The sequence below is a fragment of the Cygnus olor genome, chromosome 7 (genome assembly GCF_009769625.2).
Source record: "Cygnus olor isolate bCygOlo1 chromosome 7, bCygOlo1.pri.v2, whole genome shotgun sequence".
Taxonomy (NCBI): domain Eukaryota; kingdom Metazoa; phylum Chordata; class Aves; order Anseriformes; family Anatidae; genus Cygnus; species Cygnus olor.
In genome coordinates, this window is record NC_049175.1 from 24271982 (window position 1) to 24298721 (window position 26740).

At 69.3% G+C, this 26740-nt stretch overlaps 4 protein-coding genes across 6 annotated transcripts; 1 reads left to right on the forward strand and 3 right to left on the reverse strand.

Moving 5' to 3' along the window:
• Nucleotides 1-939: 939 nt before the first annotated feature.
• KAZALD1 (Kazal type serine peptidase inhibitor domain 1) lies at nucleotides 940-6415 on the reverse strand. 2 transcript variants are annotated; one of them, XM_040564088.1, is made up of 5 exons: nucleotides 6167-6415; nucleotides 3914-4514; nucleotides 2969-3129; nucleotides 2026-2173; nucleotides 940-1886 (listed from the first exon to the last, which is right to left on the reverse strand). In XM_040564088.1, the coding sequence occupies exons 2-5, from the start codon at nucleotides 4413-4415 to the stop codon at nucleotides 1801-1803; spliced, it is 897 nt and encodes a 298-aa protein (XP_040420022.1). In that variant the 5' UTR covers nucleotides 4416-4514; nucleotides 6167-6415; the 3' UTR covers nucleotides 940-1800. The 2 variants fall into 2 exon arrangements, with proteins under 2 accessions (XP_040420022.1, XP_040420021.1); XM_040564087.1 differs by lacking the exon at nucleotides 6167-6415 and adding an exon at nucleotides 5581-5708.
• Nucleotides 6416-10009: 3594 nt separating this feature from the next.
• SFXN3 (sideroflexin 3) lies at nucleotides 10010-13844 on the reverse strand. Of its 2 annotated transcripts, none has more exons than XM_040564206.1 (11): nucleotides 13661-13844; nucleotides 13246-13412; nucleotides 12962-13132; nucleotides 12755-12825; nucleotides 12573-12648; nucleotides 12108-12193; nucleotides 11817-11944; nucleotides 11687-11736; nucleotides 11510-11559; nucleotides 11134-11181; nucleotides 10010-10965 (listed from the first exon to the last, which is right to left on the reverse strand). In XM_040564206.1, the coding sequence occupies exons 1-11, from the start codon at nucleotides 13827-13829 to the stop codon at nucleotides 10869-10871; spliced, it is 1113 nt and encodes a 370-aa protein (XP_040420140.1). In that variant the 5' UTR covers nucleotides 13830-13844; the 3' UTR covers nucleotides 10010-10868. The 2 variants fall into 2 exon arrangements, with proteins under 2 accessions (XP_040420140.1, XP_040420141.1); XM_040564207.1 differs by having other exon boundaries at nucleotides 12755-12853; nucleotides 13661-13764.
• Nucleotides 13845-14657: 813 nt separating this feature from the next.
• PDZD7 (PDZ domain containing 7) lies at nucleotides 14658-22241 on the forward strand. Its single transcript, XM_040562863.1, has 17 exons — nucleotides 14658-14720; nucleotides 15277-15650; nucleotides 15739-15879; nucleotides 16107-16281; nucleotides 16578-16754; nucleotides 16941-17088; nucleotides 17316-17376; nucleotides 17806-18234; nucleotides 18362-18565; nucleotides 18713-18754; nucleotides 19019-19176; nucleotides 19281-19372; nucleotides 19478-19569; nucleotides 19656-19727; nucleotides 19988-20473; nucleotides 20780-20880; nucleotides 21019-22241. The coding sequence occupies exons 2-17, from the start codon at nucleotides 15464-15466 to the stop codon at nucleotides 21166-21168; spliced, it is 2715 nt and encodes a 904-aa protein (XP_040418797.1). The 5' UTR covers nucleotides 14658-14720; nucleotides 15277-15463; the 3' UTR covers nucleotides 21169-22241.
• A 27-nt stretch (nucleotides 22242-22268) lies between these two features.
• Nucleotides 22269-26524, reverse strand: LZTS2 (leucine zipper tumor suppressor 2; the record flags this gene model as incomplete). The annotated part of the gene is given in 6 exon segments (XM_040562869.1): nucleotides 22269-22471; nucleotides 22473-23075; nucleotides 23192-23461; nucleotides 23786-24355; nucleotides 24760-25239; nucleotides 26300-26524. Coding segments are annotated over 6 exon segments (2214 nt in total), but the record flags the coding sequence as incomplete, so codon positions are not given.
• Nucleotides 26525-26740: the final 216 nt, after the last annotated feature.

Sequence of the window (26740 nt, forward strand, 5' to 3'; positions counted from 1 at the left end):
AAACCACCCCAAAAAGCAGGGCAGCCAGCCCTGTCCCCACGCTGCCACCAGGCGCAGCTCAGCCAAGTCCCCAGGACCCCCTCCAGGTGCCCGGAGCCGAGCACCATCCCCACGCAGACCCTAGGGGAGGCACTCACACAGCCCGTGTCAGAGCTGACCGAACGCTTCCCGAGGCGACAAATAACCTCAATTAGGCTCCCTGGCAGTGACCGATTCCAGCCACGCAGCGATATTGGCTCCTTTAATTTTTAAGGGGCTGGGAGCGGGCACGGGGGACACCAGCCCCCTCGCCTCGCAAGGAACGGAGCCCCAGCGCCATCCTGCAGCCTCTCTGCCCCATGGATGGGGTCCAGCCCATCCATCCCCCGGCCAGCCCGGTGTGTCCCAGGCCCGTGTGGCATGGGACAGGGCTGGCCGGGGTAGGATTGGCACGGCAGCCTGGCCAGGGGCCAGCCCAGGGCCAGGCAGGGAGCCCAGCGAGAGGCTCGGAGCCACGGGATGCTCTCGGGTTTCCCCGCGGCAGCCGCAGCCCCAGCATGGCCCCGTTCCACCAAACACTTACACAAACGGGGAGGGGGTGAGGAGCGATGGAAGTGCCCCAGTTTCTCCAAAAAAAAAAAAAAAAAAAGCAGGTTTTGCACCTAAAAAAAAGGCAAAAATAAAAACCAAGAATGAAAAAAAAAAATCACGCTGCCTGAGGATGCACCAGGCAGTGAAAGCAGCCCAGGAGGAAGGAGCACGTCCTTTCTCCCAGTTTTGTAGGGTTCCCCATCACGGAAAGGGCCCCAGGGCCATAGCAGAGGTGTGGGGACCTGGTGGGGACAGTGACAGGGCCAGGAGCTGCCGCCAGAGGAGCCGGGGAGGCGCAGCAGCGCTGCTGGCTGCGGCACGGGGCTGGCCCAGGCTCACCGGCTGCAGGAATTTCGGGCTGCTGCCAACTCCAGACAAACCCCTTTTATTTGCTTGTTCAGGTTTTGATGCTGTAATTGCATCGTCCGAGCCAGCTCTCGAGAGAAAGAGGAAGGGAAAGAAAAGAAGAAAGGGAAGGAGAGCAGCGTACAAACCCAGAGCAGCCGGGCTGGTCGCATCCTGCCTGGGGACCGGCCAGCTCCTTCCTCGAGGAGCTGGCTCCTGGCCTCGGCTCCAGACCTCCCTGCAGCTGGGAGGAGGGAAGGGGCCGGGGACGGGTGGTGGCAGGGATCGGATCCGAGGAGCTGGGGGTGCAGAGAGCCAGCTGGACCCCCACCATGCAGGGGACCCCCCCAGGGTGACCCCTGTGGGTGCAGGACGCTCGCCGCCCTGGGTCAGCTCTGGTCCGTGCACGCGTTCACCAGCACTCACCGAAACGTCCAAATACAGAGCTGCTTGGAAGGGAAGGGACAAAGTCAGTCTAAAAAGGCCAAAAGTGTTTCTGGCCACGTCGGCGTTCAGGCCGGCGTTGTCCGGGGAGGGGAAGATAGTGGTGAAAACCACAAGTGTCTGGTTTCCTCAAATCACTACTTTTCTGGTTAAAAATGAAACGGGAAGGAAGGGTGTTTCAGCAGCAAGCTCCTAGGTGCTGGGGCGAAGCCTGGCTGTCCCTACCCGGGGGATGCAGATGGGCCTGGGGACAACACAAGTGTCACCTCCAGGTCCCAGCCCCCTGCACCACCCCAAAAAGAAAGAGGCTGCGGTGCCAGGACTGCTCAGAGAAGGAGGTTTGGTTTGGGGGTTTTTGCTCCGGAGCCGTCCCAACCCTGAGGGACGGGCACCATGGGACGAGGTGGCACCCCCGTGGGGTGAGCACTGCCTATTGCTGGGCTAGTAGTAGTCCTCCTCGCTGTCCCCGTAGTCCTCGGGCACCATGCGAGGCTTCGGCAGGGACGAGCCCGTCAGGTTGAGCTGGTCTGAAACGGCAGCACAGGGACGGCGTGACATTGCCCCCCCTCCAGCACCGAACCACGCCGCTGGCTGTGCCCAACATCCCAAACGTCCCCTCCCGCATCCCCCCCGGGACCTCACGGGGACAGGGGTACGGGTGCTCACCCGGCGTGAAGACGGTCAGGCTGGCGAACGCCACCACCTCCCCGACCTTGTTCCTGGCGAAGCAGCGGTAGGTGCCCTCGTCCGTCACCCGCACGCCCTGGATCTGCAGCCAGCCGGTCACTTCGTACCTCTGGGGACCGCCTCTGAACTGCAAGGGGGGGGGGAACGTTGGTGAGCCCTGGGGCGAGGGAAGTCCCAGCGGGGTGCCCCACCTGGCTGTGGGGAGCGGGATGCATACCAGGAAAAGTCTTTTTCCCCCATTAAGTAAGGTTTTGGGGGTGGGCGCAGCCCCCTGGATGGGAGAGAGAGCTCTCCATGGGCAGAGCGGCGTGCCGCAAACCCGGCAGGGGTGGCTCAGAGGGGCCCCAAGCTCCCTGGCGCCAACTGGGCTATTTTTTTGTTTGTCCCCAGCACGAAACAACCTTCTCCGGCCCCAGCTGGGCTGCAGCTGTTTGCAGGCTGCTATTGCCATGCGGTGGCCGGGGCTGGAGAGCTGAGGCTCCCTTGGCCGGGCAGGGCCCTCAGCCAGACCCCTGCAGCAGGGCACGGGGGTCAGAAAGGCGCAGGGGAGCAGCACATCACCCTACAGCAGTGCTGGGTGCTCCCCACCACGATCCCCCCCCCCCCTCACCAGTGCCCGGCTGCGCTGCACGGCCCCGTGCCGCTGCCCACACCCTGTAATGGCCGGGTATGGCCTGGCTGGGTGCCACGGGGCTTGCTCCGTGCTATATTTGGGATCACCCACGGGCAGGACGCCGGCAGGGTGACCAGAGGATGAGCAGGGCTGATCCCCTCATCCAGCCCCGCCGGCGGACACGGAGCGAAGGCAGCAGGCAGGGCGAGCCAAAGGGAGCTCCCTGCTGCAGTGCTCCGCAGGTGCTACAAAACCAGCAGGAGATCAGAAACTACAAGAGGCATTTGCAGGAGAGGGGAGTGCGCCCACCTGGACAGAGATGTGGGGGTCATCTCCCGGCAGCAGCATCTCGGTGCCGTCCTTCCTCCACTCGATGGAGGCCATGGGGTAGGCGAAGACCTCGCAGCCGAAGATGACGTCCTGCCCGGTGACGTTCCAGGCGTCGTAGGGAGGGGAGGTGATCTGGGGCTCTGGGGGACACAGAGGGGCCAGGAGAGCCGGGCTGGGAGCATTTGGCTTGGGTAGCGATGCCAGGACCCTCCCCCACGGCCCCTCTCCAAGCCCATCCTCGCAGAGCATCGCTGCGCCCCAGGGCGCTGTCCTTCCTCCCAGCCAGGGCTGGGGGCCACCCCCAGCTCCCCACAAACCCACGGTTGTTGCAGCCCCTCCTGCACCTCAGTGCTCCCCAGGACACAGCGTTCACATCCCCTGTCCCCTTCAGGTCCCCTGTCCTGGCCACAATCCTCACACCTGCCCCAGAAATGGCCCGGCTCTTACGAGTGCCCAAGAGCATGCTCGCAGAGCAAAAACTCAGGGACAAGACAAGCTACAGAAAATAAAACCAGCCCTGACACCCCCTTGGGCTGTGGCAACCGGTGCCACGGGGCTGCCCACAGGTTGTCCCCCATCCCTTAGCCACACTCTGAGTTTCAACGTGCAGATGGAAATGGCACAGCAAACCGACCCGGCCCAGCTTTCCGCACGCAGGCGGCGGCCGGGGCGAAGGAGCCGCGTTTCTGGGGAGTTTCTTGGCACCAGCCGCGCTCCAGCCGCACGGTGCCGCGGCCAAGAGCTCGCTAACGACGGCCTGGATCCCCCCCAGCCGCCTCAGCAGCGCTCAGCCTCCCGTAAATCCCGCACGGACTTGGCAAAGCCTCTCCCGAAGCTCTCCGCGCGCCGTGCCCGCAGCAGAAAGGCCCCCGGGTGAGAGACTTAACCCAGCCCCCTTACCCCACCGCTCCCCCCGGGCGCTACCTGCCTCGCAGGGACCCTCGTGGGCCACGGTGAGGTTGGCATCAGGACGGGCGCGGGCGGCCTCCAGGAAGCGGCAGAGCTGGGGGTAGGTCCTGCCGTCGGAGCCGCAGAGGGCTCGGTGCGAGAGGCAGGCGCACTGGGGCTCGGGCACCTCGCCGTGCCGCAGGTCGCCGGCGTCCAGCCGGCACTCCAGGTGCTCCCCGCACTTGCCGTAGAAGTGGTTGGTGTTGTCCAGGTCGCAGATCTGCCCCTCCAGGTTGGCGCACTCCCAGCAGCAGTCGCAGGCGTCCCGCACCGTGCCGGCCAGGCACCCGCGCGGCTCCGGGCACTCGTCCGGCCGGCACTCGGCGCAACCTTCCCCTTCCTCCAGCAGCCGCTGCCAGCCCCGCTGCAGGTAGTCGGCGGTGCTGGGGAAAGCCTGGCCCAGCTGGAGCCAAGCCCAGTGCGCGGAGAGCAGGGAAAGCACCAGGCAGGAGGAGCTCAGGGGCTTGGCCTCAGGCATCCTCGCGGCGGCTCCCCGAGCACGGTGCCACCATCACTCGGACGGGGACCTCCGGCACCGCTCCGGCCTCCTGGGTTAGAGCCGAACTGCCATCGTAGCCTGCCAGGAGGGAGAACATGTTTTAGGGGCATGGAGAACGCACCCCAGCCCCCTGGACAGCACAGCAGGACATGCAGGGGAGGCTCTTCCTACCGTGCAGCTCCCCACCTCCTACCAGGCTCCTAAGCCAGCTTCCACCCCAAAACGTGACACCACACAGTCCCTTCTTTCTCCCCAAATGGGGCTGCTGACCCCACACCCAGCTTCACCCTATTTTCCTTGCAGGTACAGCCCAGCCTGCTCTGACCCCACTGGGGCCTAGGCACCCAAGAGGCTGCTCCACGTCGCCCCGGCGGCTTCGTGCCCTGCTCCTCTCGGGAAGCTGCTGTGGAGCCAGGCGCCCCTTTCCTTTCCCCACCTCTCCGCAGGAGTCACGAGGCTTTTTTCCCCTCCGTCACTGCCCAGACGAGCGCAGTGGAGCGGCTGATCCGGCAGACAAGGAGCTCTTTCCGTGCTGGAGGCAGCCAGCCGAGAGGAGCCGAGCCAGGAGGATGCTCCCGCTCGCTCCTGGCTTTTGTCCCCCCCTCCCCACACCCTTGCCATGACCCCTCTCTGCCCTCACCTCCCACCCTGTATCTCAGCCGAGCAGGGGCTCATCCCCCTCAAAAAGCTTTACGACCCCCCCAGCTATCACTTTGATGGCTGAGCACGGGGGAACTCAGTGCACGAGTGGGCAGCCTGCACAGCGCAGTGGGGTCCCTGTCCCCGAACGGGGGGGCTGATCGGCCCCCGGGCTTCCCACCTCTGCTGTGAGCCAGCCCCCGAGTCTCCCCCCAAACAAGGACTGCAGCCCCCTCCCCAGCCCTCTGTTTGTCCCCATTAAACCCCCCCCGGCTTACAAAAGGGACAACAAACCTCATCCCACAGCATTCACCAAAAAGTTCACCGGAGCCCCCCCCGCTGCCTAGCCCCCAACCCTCTGCCTGCACAGAGAAAAGCCCCAACCCCGAGCGGCCACGGCAGCGGGGGCCAGGAAAAGGGGGGGACCGGCCAGGATGCAAAGCCACCCCCCTGCTCCCCAAATCCCCCCCGGGACCCCCCTTCCCGATCCCAAGCCGCCACTTACCGGAGGCTCCGGTGCGCAATGGCTTCGTGCGCCCAGCCCCGCTGCCACCGGCCGTGATGTCAGCGCCACGCCAGTCCCCACGCCCCCCCGACGGGCCCCCGTCCCAGCCCCGGACGGGCCCCGGGCTTGCGGCCACCCCTTCCCTGCCGGGACCCGCCGTGCTGCGGCAGGACCCCCGGTTACCGGTGTCACCCCCCCCGGCGCCACGGCCGGGACCCCCCACCTGTGGGATGCTGTCCCCGGGGGGGGGACGACTTCATGGGGGTCCGTGGGGAGATGTGAGCGAAATCAGATTGGCACGGCCAGGGCAGGGAGCAGAAGCATCCCACGGGCTGTAATTTGGGCAGCTGGGCGCCTGCTGTAATTAAACAAGGGGGTGTTTCCCGAGGGATGCCCGTGACACCCCCCACCCAGCCATGGAGCGGGCACAGTGGAGACACACGTGGTGGCATTACCTTGGTTGGGACCCCCCGAGCCCCAGCGGTGCACAGCCCCCCTGCACGGGGGGGAAGGGCCCCCCTGCCCTGAATTTGGGGGGGACACCCAGCACCTCCCCAAACACGAAAACACGGTGCTGAGCACAAACCCGCTGCGCGTTCGCGTCCTGCTCCGCCACCGTGCTGGGGGGGCTGCAGCCCCCTCCCCTTCTCCAGGCAAGGAATTTGTGGGATTTGCTTCCACGGCGAATCTCAGGCGAAGCAAAGCCGCCCCGGGACCCCTCAGAGGATCTGGTTTCCTTCACTGCGCTGCAAAAAAAAAAATAAATCTGCTTTTGCTTTCCAAAACCCCGCTGCAAATCCATTCCGGGCTCCGGAGCTTTCGCTCAGGCACGTTGCGAATCCGGCCCTGGCTAATGACGGAAAATCCACGGGGCTTCAGCCCCCCCCAAAACCCACCCTTGCTGGCCAAAATCCCCCTCCAGCCGCCTGTCATAGAGGGGGGGGTCCTGCTGGCTCTGCCTTCGGCCGCTCTCTGCTCCCCCTTAGCGGCCCCCAGCCCCGTGGCTCGGGGCCAAGCCCCCCCAGCTCCTCTGGCCCGGCCCATCCGCGCTGCAGGTTTTTTGGCAACCCCAGCAGCTGGGGCTTTAGGGGGTCCTGAAGACCGCCTGGGGAGCAGGGGAGAGCTGGGGGGGGCTGAGGAACCCCTTGAGGCACCCCCAGAGCCACAGCCCTGGGGGGAAACATCACCCACATCCTCAGGCACCCCTGTGCCAAGCACTGCCTTGCCTGCCCCTAAAAGCTGCTGGGCTTAGAAACAAGATGGAGCTACAGCCCGGCAGGTAATTAAACCTCCTGCTTAACGAGGCTGTTGAACGTGCTAATAAATAGCAGCAGCTCTGAATTAGGGGTGGAAGATCTAACCTGTGCTTAACAAGGAGCTGTACTCCATCACGCCCCGCTTCAATCAGCGTGCCCCCTGGCACAGCGCACCCCAGGGCTTCCGTCCCCATTATTTCCCCTAGTGATTGTCCCATATATCCACGGATGCCCCCCCTGGCCGTGGCACCCCTCCTGGCTGTGCCGTGGGGACGTGGCCCCATCCTGCTCGCTGCCTGTCCCGGGGTGCCCCGGTCCTGCCCCGGCCCCGGGCCGATGTCCCAGGCGATCCCAGGGGGGGTCGAGGCTGACGAAAATCCCACCCTGGAAACGAAGCCGTGGGCCAAATGACTCAGGGTTGTGTCAGTTTTGGCAAGGAGGCGCCGGGGCGGGAGCAGGGGCACGTGTCTGCTGCCGGGGGTGCTGGTCGCGGGGCAGGGAGCGCTCCGGGAGCCGTGAGGGTCCGGCTCATAATAACCCAAATCTCCCTTTTTCCAGCTCAAACCCACCTCTGCCCCTTTTTGTTTCATGCCATTCGGAGCAGCTTGAATCCAGCCAGCTGGCCGTAGTGCCACGCATCTCCTGATGGGTCCCAACCATATCCCGTGGGTCCCCTACGGGGACAAGGCAGGGGCAAGTCCCCCTACCCCACGTGCCAGGCGGGACCCGCGCCGTAAAACAGCCGGGCTCAGGTTTCCCGGGGCTTCTCCGGAGCAAATTCCTCCCCAGAATGAGCCCGTCAGCAAATTCTTGGGGAAGCGGTTGCAGCTGTGCGCAGGAGGGATGGGGGCTTCGCAGGGGGGGACCGGGAGCGGCGGCCAGGTGGCGAGGGACACTCCGGTCCCCCGGGCACTCAGCGGTCTCCGTCACCTCTGTGGGGTTTTTTGGGGCACCCAGCTCCCCCTGGGGGGCAGTGGGGACCCCCACCTTCCGCATGGCATCCCCATGCCAGCTTCGACACCTTGGGGCTGGGGCAGCCCCCACATGCCAAGGTCCCCCCCTGCACCCCTGACCCCAGGAATGGGGCAAGCAGGAGCTCGGCCAGGCTCTGGGATTTTTGGGGGACAGCCCCACGGCAGGGTATTTTGGACAGGAGGCCGTTCTTCGCCACCCCGCTCCCATGCAAGTGGCATCGCCCGTGGTTCTGCCCCCCCAGCCTGGTGCTGATGGCCTCCCTGCCACCTCTGTCCCCCCCCCCCGGCACCGAGGCCACCTCCACGCCTTCCACCAGGACCATTTCTGGGGACCCGAGCTGGGAACCCTGCCCCTACGTGGCTGGGGGGTGCCCCATCCCCTACACCCTGCAGCTGGGGTGGGGGGGGGTCCCCATTTTGGGCTTGGCGGCCCAGAGATGTAACCCTGTGCTCAGCCTTTGCACCCCCTAAATGCTCCGCCCCCCCCCCCCGGGCGGGTCCTGATGGGGGTGACACTGCCCGGGGGGGCAGGCAGGGGACAGGCAGCAGGCTGTGGGGTCTCTGCTGCCACCTCCAGGGCGCTGCTGGCCTCGTCCCCTTGCCACGACGCCCTGTCCCCACACCCGAGCCCTGTCCCTGCAGGTGCTCGCCCTCCCCCCCCCCCCCCCCCCCGCACAACCAAGCACCCCTTCCCCAAAACCACCCTGGGGACCCCATGGCAACTTCGTGTCCCCCTCCAAGGGGGGGGCTTGGGGACCCTGTAGGGGTTTGGGGACCTGCCCAGGTGGTGTGACCCCGCTGTGACAGCGTGCCCCTTGTCCCCCTGCCTCGCCCCAGGTGCCTTGGGGACCCCCCCACGCCATGGGGCCGTCCAGGTGGCTCCGTGTGCCGGGACCCCCAGCGCCAGCGGGGCTGGGACGAAGGTGACCCGCACCCGGCCGGGACCCCGATACCCCCACCCTGGGGACCCTGAGCGGGGAGGGGGGAGGCCTGCGAGCAGGCTGCCTGTTTCCAGGCGTCATTAAAGAGCAATTAGCTGGAAATTAAGCTGAGAACAAGTATTGATTAGCTCATTAAGGCTGGGGGAGCCGGCTGGGGCAGGAGGGATTGCTGCCGCTCGCCCTCATTATGGGCAAGGTTAAAGCCTGTGGTCGGGCAGCTCATTAAAAATGCCGGGGACCAATCGATGTCCCCCCCCCTGCCCCGGCACCCCCAGTGTCCCAGGGACATGTGGCTGCTCCTTCTCAGGGACTGGCCTGCCGCCTTTGGGGAGGGCCAGCTCGGGAAGGGCCCCCAGCGTCCCCCAGGGTGGCAGCGGTGGGGACGTGGGGACAGATGTCAGACGCCAGGCGCCCTGTGCAGGGCTCTGTGCCACCCTGCCCCACGGCCTGGGGGGGGACTGGGGGGAGCCCGGCCCCATAAGTGCCCTCCCCAGCCCCATCTGAGCCCCTGCACGCAGGAGCTGTCCCTGCACAGGTGTGGGGGGAGAGGTGTCGTCATTATTTTTGTTTTCCTCGCACCGCCCTGCAAATATATTGTATTCTCAGCTAATCCCGTTCAATTACAGCACAATAAAACACATAATAAAAACGTAATTCATTTTTCCCGAGCGCTCCATCTCCCCGCGTCTTGGCAAGCTATTAAAAATTTGTCTTCATTTTTCTGGCAAGAGCCTTGTACCTTTTCATCTTTAATTTATGAGAGCAGAATAGCAATTGACAAGCCCTTATTGCGCGGCGAGGGGCTGCATTATTTATAAGCCGCCGACGGCTGGCTCAGGGGAGATATTTGCAATATGCTGGGGCTGGCAGGAGGAGGGGGCTGGAGCCGCCCCGTGCCCACCCCACTCCTGTCCCCCCATCCCGGGTGGGTGCTGGCACCGCCACGGTGAGCATCCCCACGGGTTTGGGCACGAGCCGGTGGCCTCTCCAAGCGTGCAGCATCCCAGGCACGGGCTCGCAGAGCCCTGGGCGAGGTGCTAAGCTGCTTGTGCTAAAAAAAGCCGCCCTGACAGCTGGGCAGCAGGCTCGAGCACCCGCTGGAGCACCCGGCGTGGCTGGCACAGCACGAAATGGGAGCACGGCTGGCCCCGGGCACCCTATTCCCATCCTCGCCCTCTTTGCAGACAGCCCCCGGGGGAAGCAGGCAGCCCCCGGCCCCTTTCCACCAGGGAGGAATTGGCAACACGCTTCTCTTTGCTTTTGGTTTTGTACAAACAGCCTGCCTTTATTATTTGGTACGTGTAGGTACAGAAAAATATATCAAAATAACCGGAGGAAACGGTGGTGTACTTAAAGCCATTGGAGAAGGTCCGCTGGGAAGCAAGGTGTAGGGGAACCCCTTGGGGGAGCCAAGCCTCGAGCAAAGAGGGCATTAAAAAGAGAACAAAACGGGGGCTCTGCTGAGATTAATTTGTGCTGTGTGCTCTGGGGAAAGCCAGCTTCCATCCCTGGAGCACCCTTGGGGGTGCCCCCGCCCCGGTGCGCACGAGCTTTCTTGGCGCTGGCACCACGGATGGGGACGGGGTCGGGGACATTTGTCTCCCCCCACGCAGGACGGGGCTTCTACACAGTGACACACACGGGCTGGGCACAGGGAACGGGGACACTTCTGCACCGCGGGTGCCCGCAGCGGCACACGGGGGCCCCCCCCGGCCCTTTGGAAGGACGCCGTGACCGTGCCGTGCCCCGCGGCGTGCCAGCACCCAGCGCCGCTGCAGCCTCTCCCCCAGCCCCTGGCACCGCTGCCTGCCAGCCGCACGTCACCAGGGAATTATTCCCCTCCTCCTGGCACGGGGGGACCGTGACACTGTGGCTGCTGGCCCTGGGGACAGCCCCACAGCGGGGACGGGAGAGCAGCAAACCAGCTCTGGGGACAGCTCAGGGGAGGTGCCGGGATGGGAGCCCCTCTGGGTTTGTTCAGGGGCTTAGCTACGCCCCGGGGGGGGTGGTGAGCACCAGGACATAAGGACAGGTGACAGCCAAGGGACAGCAGCGGTGTCCCCAGGGGGCTCCGAGGGTAAAGCTCAGCGATGCAGCGGCCCCACACGGCGCCCCGCTCACAGCCCCTTGTTGAAGTAGACGGTCTGCAGCTGCGGGTCCCTCTCCCGGATCCCAGCTTGGAGTTGGGGCTCCAGGCGCCTCACCTGCATCGAGCTGCAGGGACATGGGTGCAGGGGATGGGGGGGGGGGGTGGCCGGGGGCACGCGCGTTTTCAAGCCTCTGACCGCTCGAAGGAGCAAAAGCACCTCTGGGGAGTCAGAGGGCACAAGGAGCCCGCCCGCCCATGGGGTTCGTGCGCGCGGGCACGGTGCCCGGCCTTACCTCTTCTGCGGGAAGAGCGCGCAGCACAGCGGGGTGGCGAACACCAAGCTGCACGGGGAGGACAAGGAGAGGAGGGGAAGAGCTGTGCAGCCTGCTCCCACCCGCAGCCGGTCCCTGGGGCAGCCACGAGGCAGCCCAGCACCGTGCTGGGCAGTGCCAGGGCCCTGCGGTCTCTCAAAGCCCCAGACCCTGTTTTTCCTGACATGGTGCACACGGATGCTGAGGAACCCGCTGGAGGCTTGAGAAGTCCTCCCAAGAGCAAAAAAGCTCCCGCCGTAAGACCTACCCCCCCGTCCTATCTGCCTGGGGAGCAACAGCAGCAGGGTGCCCCCCCGTGCCCCAGCGTGGCCCCAGGGTGCCCCAGGGGGTCACTTACCAGAGTCCCACCAGGCCGACCTGCAGGGGAGCGTTGAGGTACGGGTACCGCTGCCAGGGGACAGGGGGAGATTTGGTGTCAGCAGGCAGGAGGGCGCCCATTTCCCCCGCTGGGTGCCAGCACGGTGCCAGCGGGGCGTCCCCAAGCCCACCGTGCCCTCCCAGCAGCCAGCAGTACCTTCAGGAAGGCTCTCTTCTCCAGGGCGTTCATGATCACTGGGGGGATAGCTAGGGCAGAGGAGAAGGAAATGAGCTCCGTGGGACCCCATTAAGGGCATGCCATTATGGGGTGGGGTCCGGGCATTTACCCATGGCCGGGGCCGCCATGCCGATGCGGGACACCACCACCTGGAAGATGGCCTTCTGCGCTGCGGCCACGGACTCGCCCAGGCGGTTCCCGTTCTCGTCCGTGATGGGGATGCCCAGCTTCAGCTCCCTGCGGGGACAGCGGGGCCGGGGGGGGGGCATCAACGGGGACAGCTCGGCGGGAGGCTGGTGTCCCTCCGTGTTCCCCATCCACGGGCTGTGCGGTACATCGGGGGGGGTCTCAGTGGGTCAGCCCGGGTGTCCCAGTGCCCCCTCCCCGCGCAGGCACCCACCTCTGTCTCATCAGCGGGATGTTGATGCAGTTGGCAGCGGCCACGGCCACGAAAGGCACGTAGCGGCCGATGATGGCTGGCAGGTGCTGGGGGGGGAGCAAGGAGCAGGTCACGGAGAGGCGTTGGGGACAGAGCCAGCTGCCCCCAGGTCGGCCACCAGGGAGAACGGCTCCCCCCCCCGCCCCCCGCTCCCAGCTGCTGAAAGCTGCACAGCCCGGGGTGGGGGTGAGGTGTCCCCTGTCCCCTCCCAGCCCTGGGGGGATGCCAAGGGACAGGTCACCCCCAGAGCCACCGCTGGGGGGGGTAGGGGCTGCTTCATGGCCCCCCCCCCCCCCCCAAACATCGTCTGCCCCACCCAGGTGATGGGGTGAATGCCCCGCTCAGCTCAGACCCCGCAGGGGGGGGTCTCAGCGGGGAGACGATGGGGTCACCGAGGGATGGCGGGGTCACCAAGGGTCCCCTTACCTTGGTGAGAGACTTGAGCCCCAACGCCGTGACCACCGCCCCGGTGGTCGCGCTCACGTAGGCCGTCCCCAGCTGGCTGCAAGGGCCGGGAGGTGACACCGATGAGCCAGGGCCCACTCCTCTGCTGTGCCCCGTCCCTGGCCGCCGGTGTGCCAGGTCCCCACGGCAGAGGGGACGCTCACCTGGGGGCGATGGGGGCGTCCCCGCTGCGGTTGGTGTAGTTGACGATGGCGTTGAAGGACTGATTCACCCACTGCCAGAAAACCACGGCCGGCGTGGTCCTGCCGGGCACCAACGTCACCAAGGGGGACCCCATGGGGCTGGGGGTGAGGTGGGTGCCCGTGGGTGCCCTGGGAGGGGATCGGGGGGGGGGGGGCGGGGTCCGGTACCTGTAGAAGGTCAGCATGCAGCCGGTGATGGTCATGTTCATGGGCACCTGGGCCGACATGCGCCCGATGAGGAGCATCTTCTCGCCCGTGTCGGGGTGGAAGGCCGAGTCGTAGACGTACTTGGCCCGCCACAGCTGCTCCTCGGTCAGCCCCGGGGGCACGGTGCCGGCCCTGCGGGGGGGGGGGGGGGGGGGGCACGGAGCCGCTGGCACCCCCAAGGCTCACCCTATGGGTGCTGGGGGGGGGGGGGGGCCACACCGTGCCGCCCCCGGCCCGTACCCTACCGGTAGTCGTGCACCAGGCGGCGAGCCTCCTCCAGTTTGGCCCCCGAGAGCAGCAGGTTGCGGGGGTCGGTGACGGCGAAGAAGTGCCTGGCGCGGCCCTGGAAGGTGCCCTGGTCCCAGCGGGGCTCCCGGATGTCGATGGAGGCGGGCAGCGGGGGGGGCATCTTCTGGGGGGGGGGGCGGGGGGGGTGCCACGACACGGCGACACGGTGACATGGTGCCACCCACCCCACGCGCACCCCTCCGTCCCCGGACCCCCTCCTAGGAAAATCTCCCCCCCCCCCCCCCCCCGGCATACCCCAGCACCCTCCCGCCCGGTGCTTGCGGGGGGGGGGTGTCTCTGAGCCCCCCTCCCCATCCCCTTGGGGTGACACCCCCCCCCCCCCCCCCGCCCCCCCGGCCCGCCCGCACTCACGGTTCCCGTGCAGCGCCCGCTCCGCACCGCTCCGCACCGCTCGGCGCCGCCGCCGCCCCGCCCCGCTGACGTCCGGGACCGTCACGGGGCCGTCCCGCGACGGGGGAGGAGGGGGGGGGGGGGGGGTCCGGGGGGGGGGGCCACCGGGGCTAAGCCGGGCCCGGGCCATCTGCGCCGGGCGGCCCCTACGTGCTGCGCGGCACGGAGCGCCCCCCACGCGTGTTTTCGCGCGGGTGGGCGTCCGGGCGTGTTTATTTACGCCCGTGGCCCCCCCCACCCCCTCCCGCGGGTGTTGGTGCCAGGTCCACGCGCGTCCGTGTGCGCCCGCGCGTGTTTCACGCGCGCCACGGGGGTGGCAACCAGGGGACGAGCCCCGCGCAAGGAGGCCGCGGGGCAGGGATGCGCACGCGTCCACGCGTGTCCCATCGGCTGGGGGGGGTGGGGGGTGGGGTGGCACACGCGTGTTCGCGGCGCTGCGGGGGCTGCCAGCCCCCCCCCTCGCCCCCCCCACCCCCCCGCGCCCCGCCGGGCCGCCGCGCATCACCTGAAACCGCCGCGGTGTCGGGTTCGCGGCGCCGGCCCCGCCGTGGGTCACGGGGGGGGGGTGGGGGGGGGTTGGGAGTGGGTGAAATGTGCCGTGGGGAAGGGGGGGCAGCGGCTTGCATCGCGGGGGGGGGGGGGCGGGCACACGCACACCCCCACGCACACAGACACTCACGCACCCGCCCCGCGCCTCGCTCCCCCTGTGCGCAAAGCCCTGCCCCGCATCCAGCGCCCCACGCAGCCCCCCCGGGGGGAGCCTCGTCCCCCTCGCCCCCCCCCCCAGGGCGTCCCGCGGGGGTGGGGGGGGGGGTGGGGGGGTGACAAGGGGCTCCCCCCCCCCCGCTCAGGGCCAGCCCCGGCAGTTTGAGCGACGGCTCCCCCGGCCGGCACAGCGGCGGGACGGCCAATCCCCGCGGGCAGCGGCGGGGGGAGGCGGCGCCGTGTCCCCCCCCCCCGCGTCCTCTCCATCCCCCCCGCGCTGCCGGTGTCACTTTCGCAGGTGGCACCATGGGGACAGGTGAGGAGGGCACGGGGGGGGGGGAGCGCGGAGGCTTCAGGGGGGCCCCCGGAGCCGTGCGCCCCGTCGGGGAGAGGGCACCGCTGGGTGCTGCCGGAGGGGGGCTTGGGGACATGGTGGGGGGGGGGGGGGGAATGGGGCCGTCTGGGGGTGCTGCCGGGTGGCGGGGACACCGCCGTGTCCCCCTCGCTGTCGCCGCAGGCATGGCGACATCACTTATTTATGGAGGTCAGGCCAGGGCGAGCGGGGGGCAGTGCGCCCACGCTGGGAAAATCCCCCCCCGCGGGAATGGGGCGAGCGTGGGGGGGGGCGGGGGGGCGTGGAAGGGCACGGGGATGGGGGGGAGATGCCCCCCTCCCGCTGCAAATCTCCGCGGGGCCGGATCCTGCCCGGCCGCCAGGTCCTGAGGTCCCCGCGGTGCCCCCCGGGAGCCCCGCAGCCGTGCGTCCCCCAGGGCGCAATGGGACGGGGTGTGCGGGGAATGGGGGGGGGGGGGGGAGGGGGACACGCACAGGACATGAAGGGGGCCCCCCCACGTCATTTGCTGTCCCCACAGGTCGTGCCACCGTGCCCGGGACCCTTCTTGCCGCCAGCCCTCAGCCGGCCCCGGCGCTGCGCTGCTGAGGAGCTCGCCCCAGCCCGGGCATGTGCTGCTGGAGGGTGCCACGGCCCCCCCCAGCCGGCGGGCAGCCCCGGCCCCGTGAGCACCCGGCGAGCCCCAGCCCGGCTGCTCGGCCACCGCCATGGCCCAGGGCTGGGAGGACGCGGAGATGACGGTGCCCGGGCGGTCGCGGAGCTCGAGCAGCGAGGCCAGCCTGGCGCCCCGCTGCCTGCTCAGCAAGCAGAGCCGCCTGCTCAACGGGGCCGTGCGGAGCGCCCGCGCCACGTCCCCCATGGGGCGCGTCATCCTCATCAACTCGCCCATCGAAGGTGCGTGGGACAGGCCCCCGGGCCCACGGGAAGGGATATTTGGGTCCCGTCCCCCGGCTCCAGCCCGGTGACGCGGCTGTCCCCGCAGCCAGCAGCAACGAGAGTGACGTTATCAACGCCGTCACGGTGGAGAAGAGCGCGGACGGCAAGCTGGGCTTCAGCGTCCGTGGTGGCTCCGAGCACGGGCTGGGCATCTTCGTGAGCAAGGTGGAGGAGGGCAGCGCAGCCGGTAAGTGGGACGGGGCGAGGGACACCGGTGGGGACGGACACGTGCCACCGAGATGCTCTGGAGAGCCGCTGGGGACGCGGTGCCACAGGGGTGGTGCCAGCTTTGGTGGCATCTCCTGCACCCGCTGGGTTCGGATGAGCTTGGGGACACAAATGGGGAGGACAGGGCGCCTGGCAAGGGCGTTGGCACAATTTTGGGTGCCCGTCCGAGCCGCTCGCCCCTCGCAGAGCAGGCTGGGCTGTGCGTGGGCGACAAGATCACGGAGGTGAACAGCGTGAGCCTGGAGAACATCACCATGAGCAGCGCCGTCAAGGTCCTCACCGGCAACAACCGCCTCCGCATGGTGGTGCGGCGCATGGGCCGCGTGCCGGGCATCAAGTTCTCCAAGGAGAAGACGGCCTGGTGAGCAGGGCACCGGCACCCCAAAACCCCGTGGAGGGCTCGGTGGGGGATGCTGTGGGGCAGGGAGGAAGCAGAAGTGGGGCACCCTCGGGGTGGGCTGCACTGGAGGTCCCCAAAAAGGTGGGAAAGCCCAGGGAGGGTGCAGGAGGGGATACGAAGGTCTGGAGCGGGCAGGGCGGGTGCGAGCCCCATCCTCACCGCCCCAATCACTGTCCTCCGCTGGGTGACACCGATGTCCCCATCCCACTGGGGGACACGAGCTGGACTCCTGAGCACCCCCTAACACCCCGCCCCAGGGTGGACGTGGTGAACAGGCGCCTGGTGGTGGAGAAGAGCGGCTCGACGCCGTCGGAGAGCGGCTCCGAGGACGGCCTGCGGCGCATCGTCCACCTCTACACCACCTCCGACGACTACTGCCTGGGCTTCAACATCCGCGGCGGCCGCGAGTTCGGCCTCGGCATCTACGTCTCCAAGTACGGCCACCCACGTGTCCTCGGCTCTGGGGGGCACGAGGGGGACACAGCACCGGCTTCCCGCTGGGGCTCAGCACCCCGCCCTGGCTGATGCTGAGGCATCACCACCCTGGGTGCCAGGGCATGGAGCTGCCCGGGGAGAGGTGTGGGGCCCTGTCCCCATCCTTCCCCCCTTGCTGTCCTTAGGGTGGACCCCGGGGGGCTGGCAGAGCAGAACGGCATTCGGGTGGGCGACCAAGTCCTTGCAGCCAACGGAGTCAAGTTCGAAGACATAAGCCATAGCAAGGCGGTGGAGGTGCTCAAGGGGCAGACCCACATCATGCTGACCATCAAGGTACCCGTGTCCGGCCCCGCGGGACCCCGGGGGGTCTGCGTGCCCCCACGCTGGCTCTGCCCCAGCTCATCCCGGTGCCGGGGGGGGGGGGGGGGGGGGGGGGCGGCATGGCCGCAGGCTGGTTGGGTTTCAGGCTGGTGGGAGGGGGATGCATTATTCATGGCTGGCACCCGGATCGGGTTTGGCCGGCACGCGCTGACCCCCACATCTTCTCCCTCTGTGCCTAGGAGACCGGGAGGTTCCCTGCCTACAAGGAGATGGTGGCCGAGTACTGCTGGCTCAGCCGCTGTAAGGACAGAGCCGCCCGGGTACCGGGGGGAACATGGAGGGGCTGGGACCCCCCATGGGAGGGATGTCCGGAGGGCACAGGTTCCCCAATGCATTTGCCCAAGTGGGGAGGGAGAAGCTCTGTGTGCCATGGGGTCCCCGCATGTCCTCTGTCCTGGGAAGGGACAGAAAGCTCCTTGTGCCACGGTCAGCACCCCCACAGTGCCCATGGCCTTGCAGGGTCCCCTGTGTCCCCATCCGTGGAGGGGACACAAGGATCCCCGTGCCATGCTCCCTGTGAGCTCATGGCCCCACACGTCCCCATCCCTTTGCTATGGCCCTGCAGTACCCATGGCCCTATAGTCGCCATGTCCCCCCGTCCTCAGGGCGGATGCAAAGTTCCCGCGTCCCCACGGTGTGTCACCCCGTGTCCCCGCCGTGCCTTTGCAGTGACCAACGGGCAGCTGCAGCAGCTGTCGCAGACATCAGAGACCAGCTCCTCCATCTCCTCCTACTCTTCGGGGCCACCACCGGCGGTGGCGAACGGGCTGGGGACGGCGGCGGCCCCGGGGCCACCCACCCGCACCGTGGACGTGGCCATCTCCACGGAGGACGGGCCGCGGCGGGGCTGGGCACGGGAGCGCGCCGAGCGGGCCATGCAGACGGACCCGGCCACCGAGGGGCTGCCGGAGACGCGGCGCACGATGCGGCCCCCCGAGCTGCTGCGGGACACGGCCATCCGGGGCCAGGGCGCCCGCGAGCCCCCCGGCACCCACCCGCGCCGCACCTTCACCCACTCGCCCAAAACGGCGCTGCTGCTGGCGCTCAGCCGGCCTCGGCAGCCCATCACGCGCTCCCAGAGCGACCTCACCGTCGCCGGTAGGCACCGGGGCGCTGCACCCCCCCCCCCCCACGGGGCTCTCCTCCAGTCGGTGCCCCCCAGATATGCCCCACAACCCCCCCTCGCCAGCCCCCAACCCCTCAACTCAACCCCCTTTATCCTCAGAGGAGAAGCGGAAGAAGGAGAAGCCGGAGGGACAGGGGGCACGGGGGGCCTCCCCCGGGCTGCACCGCTCCAAGACCCTCGTCAACCTCTTCTTCAAGGGCAGCCGTGCCACCAGCCAGAGCTGGGCCCCCCCGAGCCAGGACCCCCCCGGCTCCGAGCGCCGGGCACGCGCCAAGTCCCCGGGGCGCCCCGATGGGGACAGAGGTACCGGGCTGAGGGGCAGGGCCCCGGCCTGGCACAGGTCCCCGCTTATGGGGCATCGCATGGGGGGGGAGTGTGGAAAGGGGGGGTCCCCGTGTGCACAGTTTTGGCCTCTCCACGGGCGCTCACCCGTCTCCGTCTCCCTTGCAGTAGGCGCTGTGCAGAAGTTTGTCATCCGGAGCCTGAAGCGGGGTAACGCGGGTTGCCCACGGGGTGGCTGCGGGGCAGCTCCTGCATGCGCCTGTCCCTGCACGGTGTGCCCAAGCAAGGGGGTGGCACCGGGGGGGGGGGGGGGGTGGGTTGTCCCCAAATCTGGAGCTGCGTGTGTTTGCATGTCTGTGTGACTTTGGCACGGGTCGAGCCCACCAGCACTGGTGGGGTGCGTGGGTTTGGGGCTGGCGGTGGGCACGGGGCACCCCTGCCCCCCTGGCCACCCCTTGCTCTGCCTCCCCGCAGAGAAAAGCCGCCGTGCCAGCATCCTGGCCCTGGCCGGCCCCGCCACCCCGCAGCCCAACGGCAGCGACCCCGAGGCACGGCTCCCGCTCATCCAGGACACGGCAGCACGGCTGCTCAGCCCCGACGAGGTGACGGCCGTGCTCCGCCACTGCACCCGGGTACGGCACCGCGGGGACGCCGGGCAGCTCCGCGGCCCCGGTGGGGGACAGAAGGGGGCACGGGGTTTGGGGACCCGCCGCTGACACCCGCCCTGTGCCCGCAGTACCTGCACGAGGGCAGCGTGGAGGATCTGGTGAGGCCTCTGCTCGCCATCCTGGACCGGCCCGAGAAGGTGCTGCTGCTGCGGGACGTGAGGTGGGGCTGGGGGCACCCCGGGGCGGACCCAAAGCTATCCGGGATGGACCCAAAGCCTCGCGTCCGGGTCACCACCCGCAGCCCGGCCCCATTTTGTTCCCGCAGGAGCGTGGTGGCCCCCACGGACCTGGGCCGCTTCGACAGCATGGTGATGCCCCTGGAGCTGGAAGCCTTCGACGCCCTCAAGAGCCGCTCAGGTAGAGCCTGGCCCCAAAGAGCCATGGGGAGGGTTTGGGGGGGGCGCAGGGGTGACCCCCGCTGCTCTCCCCCCCCCCCCCCGCAGTGCGGTCGCCTGCCCTCCGCCCGGCCCACCACGACGTCCCCCCCAAGAGACACCTCATCACGCCAGTGCCTGGTGGGTGCCACCGGGGTGCCAGGAAGGGACGGGGGTTTGGGGACAGTCCGGGGGGGGGCGGAAATGGGGAGCTCGGCTACAAGGAAGGGTGCAGGGGGTGCCAGGGGGAGAGGGGGTCAACGGGTGCTGGGCGTTATGGGGTCCCTGGGGAGAGAGGGGTCTGGGGTCCTGGGGGGTCCCTGGAGGAGGAGGATCCAGGGCCCGTGGTGCCAAGGGGGTTCTGGACGCCTCGCCCCCCCCCTGAGCCCCTCTCTTTGCAGACTACCGCGGCGGCTTCCTGCTGAAGCCAGCGGGGGCCCCGGAACTGGAGGAAGCCGGGGGGCTGCCGTCGAGCCCGGCCCGTCCACGGGCATCCCCCAGCCCCCACCGGCTTCACCCCCGCTCCTACACCCCGCTCCCCGACGTGCCAGTGGACGCCTACAACTGCACCAGCGGCCCCCCGCCCGCCCCAGGACCAGGGCCCCCCAGCTGGCTGCTGGCCGAGTCCCCCCGCGAGGGGCGCAGGCGCTCGCGCAGCCCCCAGCCCACCCGGCACGCGGAGCCCCCCCGGGCGGGCGAGGACGGGCGCTGCTCGGGGCTGGGAAAGCCCCGGAGGGCACGGGCCCCCCTCGCGCCCCTCTTTGGGGGGCCAGGAGGGGAGGCGGGGGCTGCGCTGGCCGCCAACGGCCCCAAGGAGGAGGAGGAAGAGGAGGAGGAGGAAGAGCGGCTGCTGACCGTCACCCTCTCCAAGCTGAAGCACTCGCTGGGTGCGTGGGTCTTGCTGGGAGGCTTTGGGGGGTGTGACCCAGGGGTGGGGGTGGGATGGGGACCCCCCCATCTGGGCACAAGCACCTTTGGGGTGGGTGGGACCCCCTTGACAAGGGGTGGCCTGTTTATGGGGACAGGGACACAGGTAAAACCCTCAGCACTGCCAGTTCCCATTCCTCCAGCCTCATGCCCTCGTGCAGGGCCGGAGAGAGGCCATACAGCCCCATGGGGGGGTGTGTGTGTGGGGGGGGGGGGGACGGACACCCCATCTACCTGGGCCCAAAGGCATCGCGGCTCCCTTGCAGGGATCAGCATCTCGGGCGGCATCGAGTCGCGGGCGCAGCCGGTGGTGAAGATCGAGAAGATCTTCCCCGGGGGAGCCGCCTTCCTCAGCGGCGTCCTCAAGGTACTCAGCTGCCCTTTGGCGGGGGGGGGGGGGGGGGGGAACGTGACCCCCCCCCAGGGTGGGACAGGGGCCCGTCCCCTTGCCCCGAAGCCCTCCTGGGGCTGCGTTTCACCCCGCTGCCTTCCCTCCCGGGGCCAGGCAGGGCACGAGCTGGTGTCGGTGGATGGGGAGAGCCTGCAGAACGTCACGCACCAGCGGGCCGTGGACATCATCCGCCAGGCGTACCGCAACAAAGCCAAGGAGCCCATGGAGCTGGTGGTGCGGGTGCCCGCCCCCCACCCGGAGTGACACCAAAAATATCCCCCCCCCCCCCCTCCCCCCCCCCGGCCCGAGAAGCCTTCCCGCAACCCCACGGAGCCGGCTCATTCCTGCACCGAGCTGTGGCCGGCCTCAGCGGGCAGGGACAAGGGGGACCCGCGGGCACGGAGGAGCTGCCCAAAAAGGGACCGAGGTGGGGGCACGGTGGGGTATGAAAAAGCCGGGGGGGACAAGTGGACCTGACCTTGCTCCGGACACACGGACGCTGCCCTGAAAAAAAACACAGCCAGGGGCTTGTTTTTAATCGGTGTTTCCAGGTGGTACAAGGGCGAGCCGGGCTCTGGAAATGGGACACAACCGAAATAAAGTACAAAAATACAATTCCACCACCCCCTCCTCCCCCCCCCCCCCCCAAACAGCTTGGGGGCGAGCAAGCCAGAGCTGGGCACGGCCAGGCTTTTCCTTTGGTTTGACCCCGTGGCACAGAGCCTGCCCCCCACCCCGGTGTCCCCGAGGCGTCCCCCACTGGTGGCCAGCGCTGGCTGCCCCGCACTGAGCCCCTCTCCCCCGGGCCGAGCAGGCTGGGCATCACAGGGGCACGTGCTGGGCTTTTTTTTTTTTGGGGGGGGGCGGCGGGGAGACACACAGGGATGCTGGGGCAAGGGCACGGGGAAGGCACTGAGGGCAACGCGCCCGGTGGCGGGGGTGAGGGGTCCACAGCCAGGCAGGGCATGAGCACGGAGAGGGCGCTGTTTTTTGGTAGGTCCTATAAAAATAGAGTTATTTAAAATGGCACAGAAACGAATCCCCTGACAAACACGCTGGGGGGGGTGGAGGGAAGGCAGGGACAGGGCACGCTTCCCGAGGGGACAGCGGCTGGGTGACAGTGCTGGGAGGGACAAGAGGGAGGGGACAAGCCACCCTCCCCGTGCCCAAGGTGACCCCGGCTGAAGGCAGCGCTGCTAATCCCCGGGCGCTAAGAGGATCAGCAGGAACCAGCCCCAGGCGGCCCCGGGGCCGTGACGCAGCACCCCCCCGCCCCATAGCTCCGGGGCACCCCTCTGCCATAGCGGGGGGGCCAACACAACCTCACCCCAACACCTCGATGCCAGGGAGGGGGCAGCTCCCGAAGTCCCCTCTGCCCCCTCCCAGCGCCGGAGGTCTCTGCATAGCGGGGGCAGAGTGGGGGCCCCCGCTCCCAGCCCCCAAAATCCCAGGGGCTGGAGCACCCCCGCTGTCCAAGCAGGGAGCCGGGGCAGGCAGCGTCTCAGATCTCGGTGGCCGTGATCTCCTCGAAGGGTGGGTCCGGCCCGGGGGGGTCGCAGGGCTCTGAGGACGACGGGGGGGTCCTCGCCCTGCAGCCGGAGGTGCTGGAGGCGCTGCTCGAGGCGCCGGTTGCGGCGGTACATCTGGATGTAGTTGTACTGCAGCTGCTTCTGGTAGCGGATCACCCGCTCCTTCTCGCCCTGCCACGTGCTCCGCTCCTGCTCGAAGGCGTCCCGCTGCTCCTGCCCGCGCCGCCTCTCCAGGGCCACCTCCGCCCGCAGCCTCTCCAGCTGCCTCCGCAGCCCCGCCGTGCCCCGCGCCTCCTCGCCGGGCTCCGGGCAGCCCTCGCCGGGCTCGGGGCAGCAGCGTCCGCGGGCGGCTTCCCGCAGCCCCGCCACCTCCTGCTCCAGCCGGCCCGCCTTGGCGCGGAAGAGGTCGGCCTCGCTCTTGCGGCGCTGCAGTTCGTTGGCGCACACCTCCAGCTCCAGCGCCTTGAGCCGGGCGGCCTCCTGCAGCCCCCGCGCCTGCTGCTCGCCCGCCTGCAGCTCGGCCCGCGCCTCCCGCAGCTGCGCCCGCAGCACCAGCAGCTCCGTGCCCCGCTGCGCCAGCTCCGCCTGCGACTCCTTCAGCTGCTGCTTCAGCAGGGAGATCTCCCCCGACTTCTGGCACACCTGCGGGTAGCAGCGGCGCTTCAGGTGCTGCGTCCCCGTCCCAGCCTCTCGGGGATGGGGACGCGGCGGTCGCCCCCTGCCCAACCAAGCAGGGACGTCACCGTGTCGTGGCTCACCTCCCACTTGGTCTCCTCGAGCCGGGGTCCCAGCTCGGTGTGCTCCCTCTGGAAGGAGGCGCAGCGCCGCTCCAGCAGCTCCCGCTCCTGCAGCAGCTGGGCAAAGTCCTCCTGCAGCTGCTTCTTCTCCTGCTGCAGCTGCAGCACCTGGAGCTGCAGGACCTGCTGCCCGCGCTGCGCCTGCTGGGCCGCCTGCCGCACCTGGGCCGCGCAGCGCTGCCGCAAACCCTCCAGCTCCTGCTCGCAGCGCCGCTGCTTCTCCTCGTACACCTGGGCACGGGCGCACGCTGGGTAGGCGGCGCGGCCCCCCAAGGATGGGGACCCCCATACCGCCACCCCCACGTCCTCACGGCTGGAGGTGGGTCCTGGAGGACCGAGATTCCCAGAGCAGGACGGGGCGCTGCCACCCCCATGCCAGACCCCAAAATGTGCATCCAGAGTCTCCCTCAACCCCACACCATGGGGACAACCCAATTCTGAGGCCCTGCTCCAAAAGCAGGCCCACGCACGGGGGCTGTATGACTCCCCCACCAGCACCACTGAGGAGCCCCCCCCCCCCAAACCCAGGCCCGTTCAGAGCTCGCGGGCACCTACCTGGCAGATGGCCACCTCGTTCTCGTCCAGGCTGTCACGCAGCTGCTGCAGCTCGGCCTCCCTCTCCCGCAGCTTGTCCTCCAGCTCGCGCACCAGCAGGGCCTCCTCGCCGGGCAGGGGCGAGCGCCCGCAGGAGCCGCTCTCAGAGGAGGGCCGGCCCCGGCCGCTCAGCGAGCCCGTGCTCTTGCTGGAGGACGAGCGCCCGCTGTCCGAGTTGGAGGGGCCGGCCGGCGGGCGGTAGCCACCCGGGGGCTCAGGGTGGCCGTGGGGGGTGGCCGGGAGGGCTCCCGCCTCGGCGTGCTGGCTGCAGCCCGTGCTGTAGGTGGGCAGGCTGGACAGGGAGTTGCGCCCCGAGTCCGAGAGCGTGCCCGAGTGGCTGCTGGCGCGGCAGCTCAGCGAGCCGGGCTTGTCGGCCCCGGCGGCCCCCAGCAAGTGGGTGAGGCTCACCTGGCTCTCCGAGAGCGCCGGGGCCGCCGGGCGCACCCCCAGGCTGGCCGGCCCCGGAGCAGTCCTGATTTTGGGTACCACTGGTTTGAAGGCCATGGGGCGGATCAGGGTCTTCTCCACGTTCTGGGAAGGGAAAGAGGCAAGAGCGTGGCTCCGGGACCTGGCAGCCTCCAGAGGGCTGGCCCCACACAGGGGGAGGGCTTGGTAACCCTCTGATCCTGTCCCCATGCAACACTTTGAGGTGTCCCCAACCCAGTTGCTTCCACGTGCTGAAGGAGACAACCACCAAATGCTCTCTGCTCCAGCCCTACCACCCAGTGGGGTCAGAAAGGCTCCCACATTCACAAGCCCACCCCTGGCACCAGGAAGGGGAGGTCAGGAGCGCAGAGACCACCTCTGCCCCCAGGGATAGGGACAACGTGACCACGCAGCCCCTACCCACACACCCAGGCACCTCTCCCCGAGGCCCCCAGCCCCAGCACGGCACTGGGTGCTGAGCAGAGACCCCAGCACCTCTCCCACCATACCTCCTCCAGCTTGCCGGACACGGGGACAAGCTTGGGGGGTGGCCCCCGAATGCTGCCGCTGGGGGCTCGGTCATCCCGGGCCTCGTCCGAGTCGCTGCAGGGGCTGACAGGAGAGGCGGCTTCCAGCCACTCCCCGTGGAAACCTTCGTTGGCGTAGGCATGGGCGACGCCGGGCGCAGCAGAGCAGGGCTTTTTGGGGGGCAGAGCGTGGAGCAGGGGGTCCGGGGGGCTGGCCCGCAGCAGCCCGTCGTGCACGCGGAAGGAGCCCCCGCCGCCGGGGGGCTGGCAGGAGCGGTCGTGGCAGGGCCGGCCGGCGATGAGGCTGCCCACGCTGCCCATGGCGCCCCGCGAGGACGGGGGGGAGCGGGCGGCGGCGTGGAGCTGGGCGGCCCCCTCAGGGGCGGCCTCGATGGAGACGGGCAGCGTCTGCACGATGGCCATGGCGGGGGGGCCCCCGGCGGGCTGGGGGGCGCGGGCAGCCTGTGGGCAAGAAAGGAGCGGCATGGGGCCACTGGGCACCAGCAGAAAACCCATTCACATCCACTCCATAGGACCCCCAATAAATGGGTGCCAGGGGGGCAGAAGCAAGGGAATGGCCTGCGAGGGATGCCCCGGGCAGGAGGAGGCGCCAAGTGAAGCAGAATAAAGCTGGGATTAGCCGCGGGGGGGGGCGGGCACAGGGCACGGTGGGGGCTGTCCTGCCGCCCCGGACCCTGCCCCACTTGCTGCCCCTGTTCTGCCCCCCAGCACTGCCACGCTGCCATGCCCCACCTCCCTACCCCCAGAGCCCTCGGGACACCCAAACACCCCCCCCCCGTGGCGTGCCCCACAGCACCCAGCACCCCAAACATCCCGTCCCAAAGCACCCTCTGCACCCCCACACCGCAACACACTGCCCTACAGCTCCGACACCCCCCCCAGCACCCCCAAACCCTGCCCCGCTCACCCCCTACCCCCTCTCCCCATCCCTGCGTGCCCCACAGCCCCCCCACGCCCCCCACCCCACCTCCTCACAGCCCCCAGCAGCCCCCAGCCCCATACCCCCAGCACCCCCCCCGTTACCCCCCCACCACCACCCCGCTGTCCCCAAGCCCCCCAGCGCCCCGACGGGCGGCCCCTAAAGGACCCCCCCGGCTCCGGGACTACCGGGGGGCTGCGGGGGATAACCGGGGCCCCCCCCCGGGCCGGCCCGACACCCACCTGGGCCGGGGCGCCCCATGATGCGCTCGGGCCGCCTCGCTCCGCCCGCCGGGCTGGCACCGCCCCGGCTCCCTCCGGGCCGCCCCCGGGGCCGCCCCCCGGGTCCCGCCGGCCCCCGGCACCGGCACGGCCAGCGGGGGACCCCCAGCCACCGTGTGCCCCCCCCACAAAGGATGGGATGGGGGATGCTCCCCATACCCTATGGGTGCCGGGGGTCCCCGCCCCACGGCAGCAGGACCTCGGTGTGGGGCCGGGGCGCTGCCACCTGCAGCCCGCCCGGTAACCGGGGTGCCCCCCGGGGTCCCCCCCCCGGTCCCCAGGACGCCCCCCCGGTGCTCACCTCGCCAGCCGCGGCCCATCCGGGCGGTGTGCCCGGCTCCCGGCTCGGCTCCGTCGCCCCCTGCAGCGGGAAAGAGCCGGGGGGGGAAGGGGTCAGGGCGCACAGGGACCCCCGGAGCCCCCCCGGGTGCCGGCGGGGGGGACGCGGCCAGCGGGGGGAGCCGTGCCGGGGGCGGGCGGCGGCGCCTCCATCTTCTCCTTCTTCCCCCCCCCCGCCGCCGGCCCGGAGCATGGGGGGAGGGGGGGGGGCGAGCGGCCGGGACCGGGCTGCAGCCCCCGGGGACCCCCCCTTGTGCAAGCAGCCGGTGACCGGCGGGGGGGCGCCCCCCAGCCCCAGCACGGCGGCGGGGGCCCGGTCCCGGCCCCCTTCGTCCGCCCGCCCCGCGGGGCCCGGGCCGTTCCCCGGGCCACCCCCCCCACCGCCAGCCCCGGAGTCCACCGG

Coding starts and splice junctions, on each gene's coding strand:
- SFXN3 (XM_040564206.1), bottom strand. CDS start 13,829: ATGGCCCGGGCCCGGCTTAGCCCCGGTGGCCCCCCCCCCCGGACCCCC. Junction 12,649..12,754: donor GACGCCCCCATCGCCCCCAG/GTGAGCGTCCCC, acceptor CGGCCCTTGCAG/CCAGCTGGGGACGGCCTACG. Junction 11,182..11,509: donor GTCGGCCTGGTGGGACTCTG/GTAAGTGACCCC, acceptor CTCCCCGTGCAG/CTTGGTGTTCGCCACCCCGC.
- KAZALD1 (XM_040564088.1), bottom strand. CDS start 4,415: ATGCCTGAGGCCAAGCCCCTGAGCTCCTCCTGCCTGGTGCTTTCCCTG. Junction 3,130..3,913: donor CGAGGGTCCCTGCGAGGCAG/GTAGCGCCCGGG, acceptor TGTGTCCCCCAG/AGCCCCAGATCACCTCCCCT. Junction 2,174..2,968: donor ACCCCCACATCTCTGTCCAG/GTGGGCGCACTC, acceptor CCCCCCTTGCAG/TTCAGAGGCGGTCCCCAGAG.
- PDZD7 (XM_040562863.1), top strand. CDS start 15,464: ATGGCCCAGGGCTGGGAGGACGCGGAGATGACGGTGCCCGGGCGGTCG. Junction 17,089..17,315: donor ACATCATGCTGACCATCAAG/GTACCCGTGTCC, acceptor CTCTGTGCCTAG/GAGACCGGGAGGTTCCCTGC. Junction 18,235..18,361: donor GAGCGACCTCACCGTCGCCG/GTAGGCACCGGG, acceptor CTTTATCCTCAG/AGGAGAAGCGGAAGAAGGAG.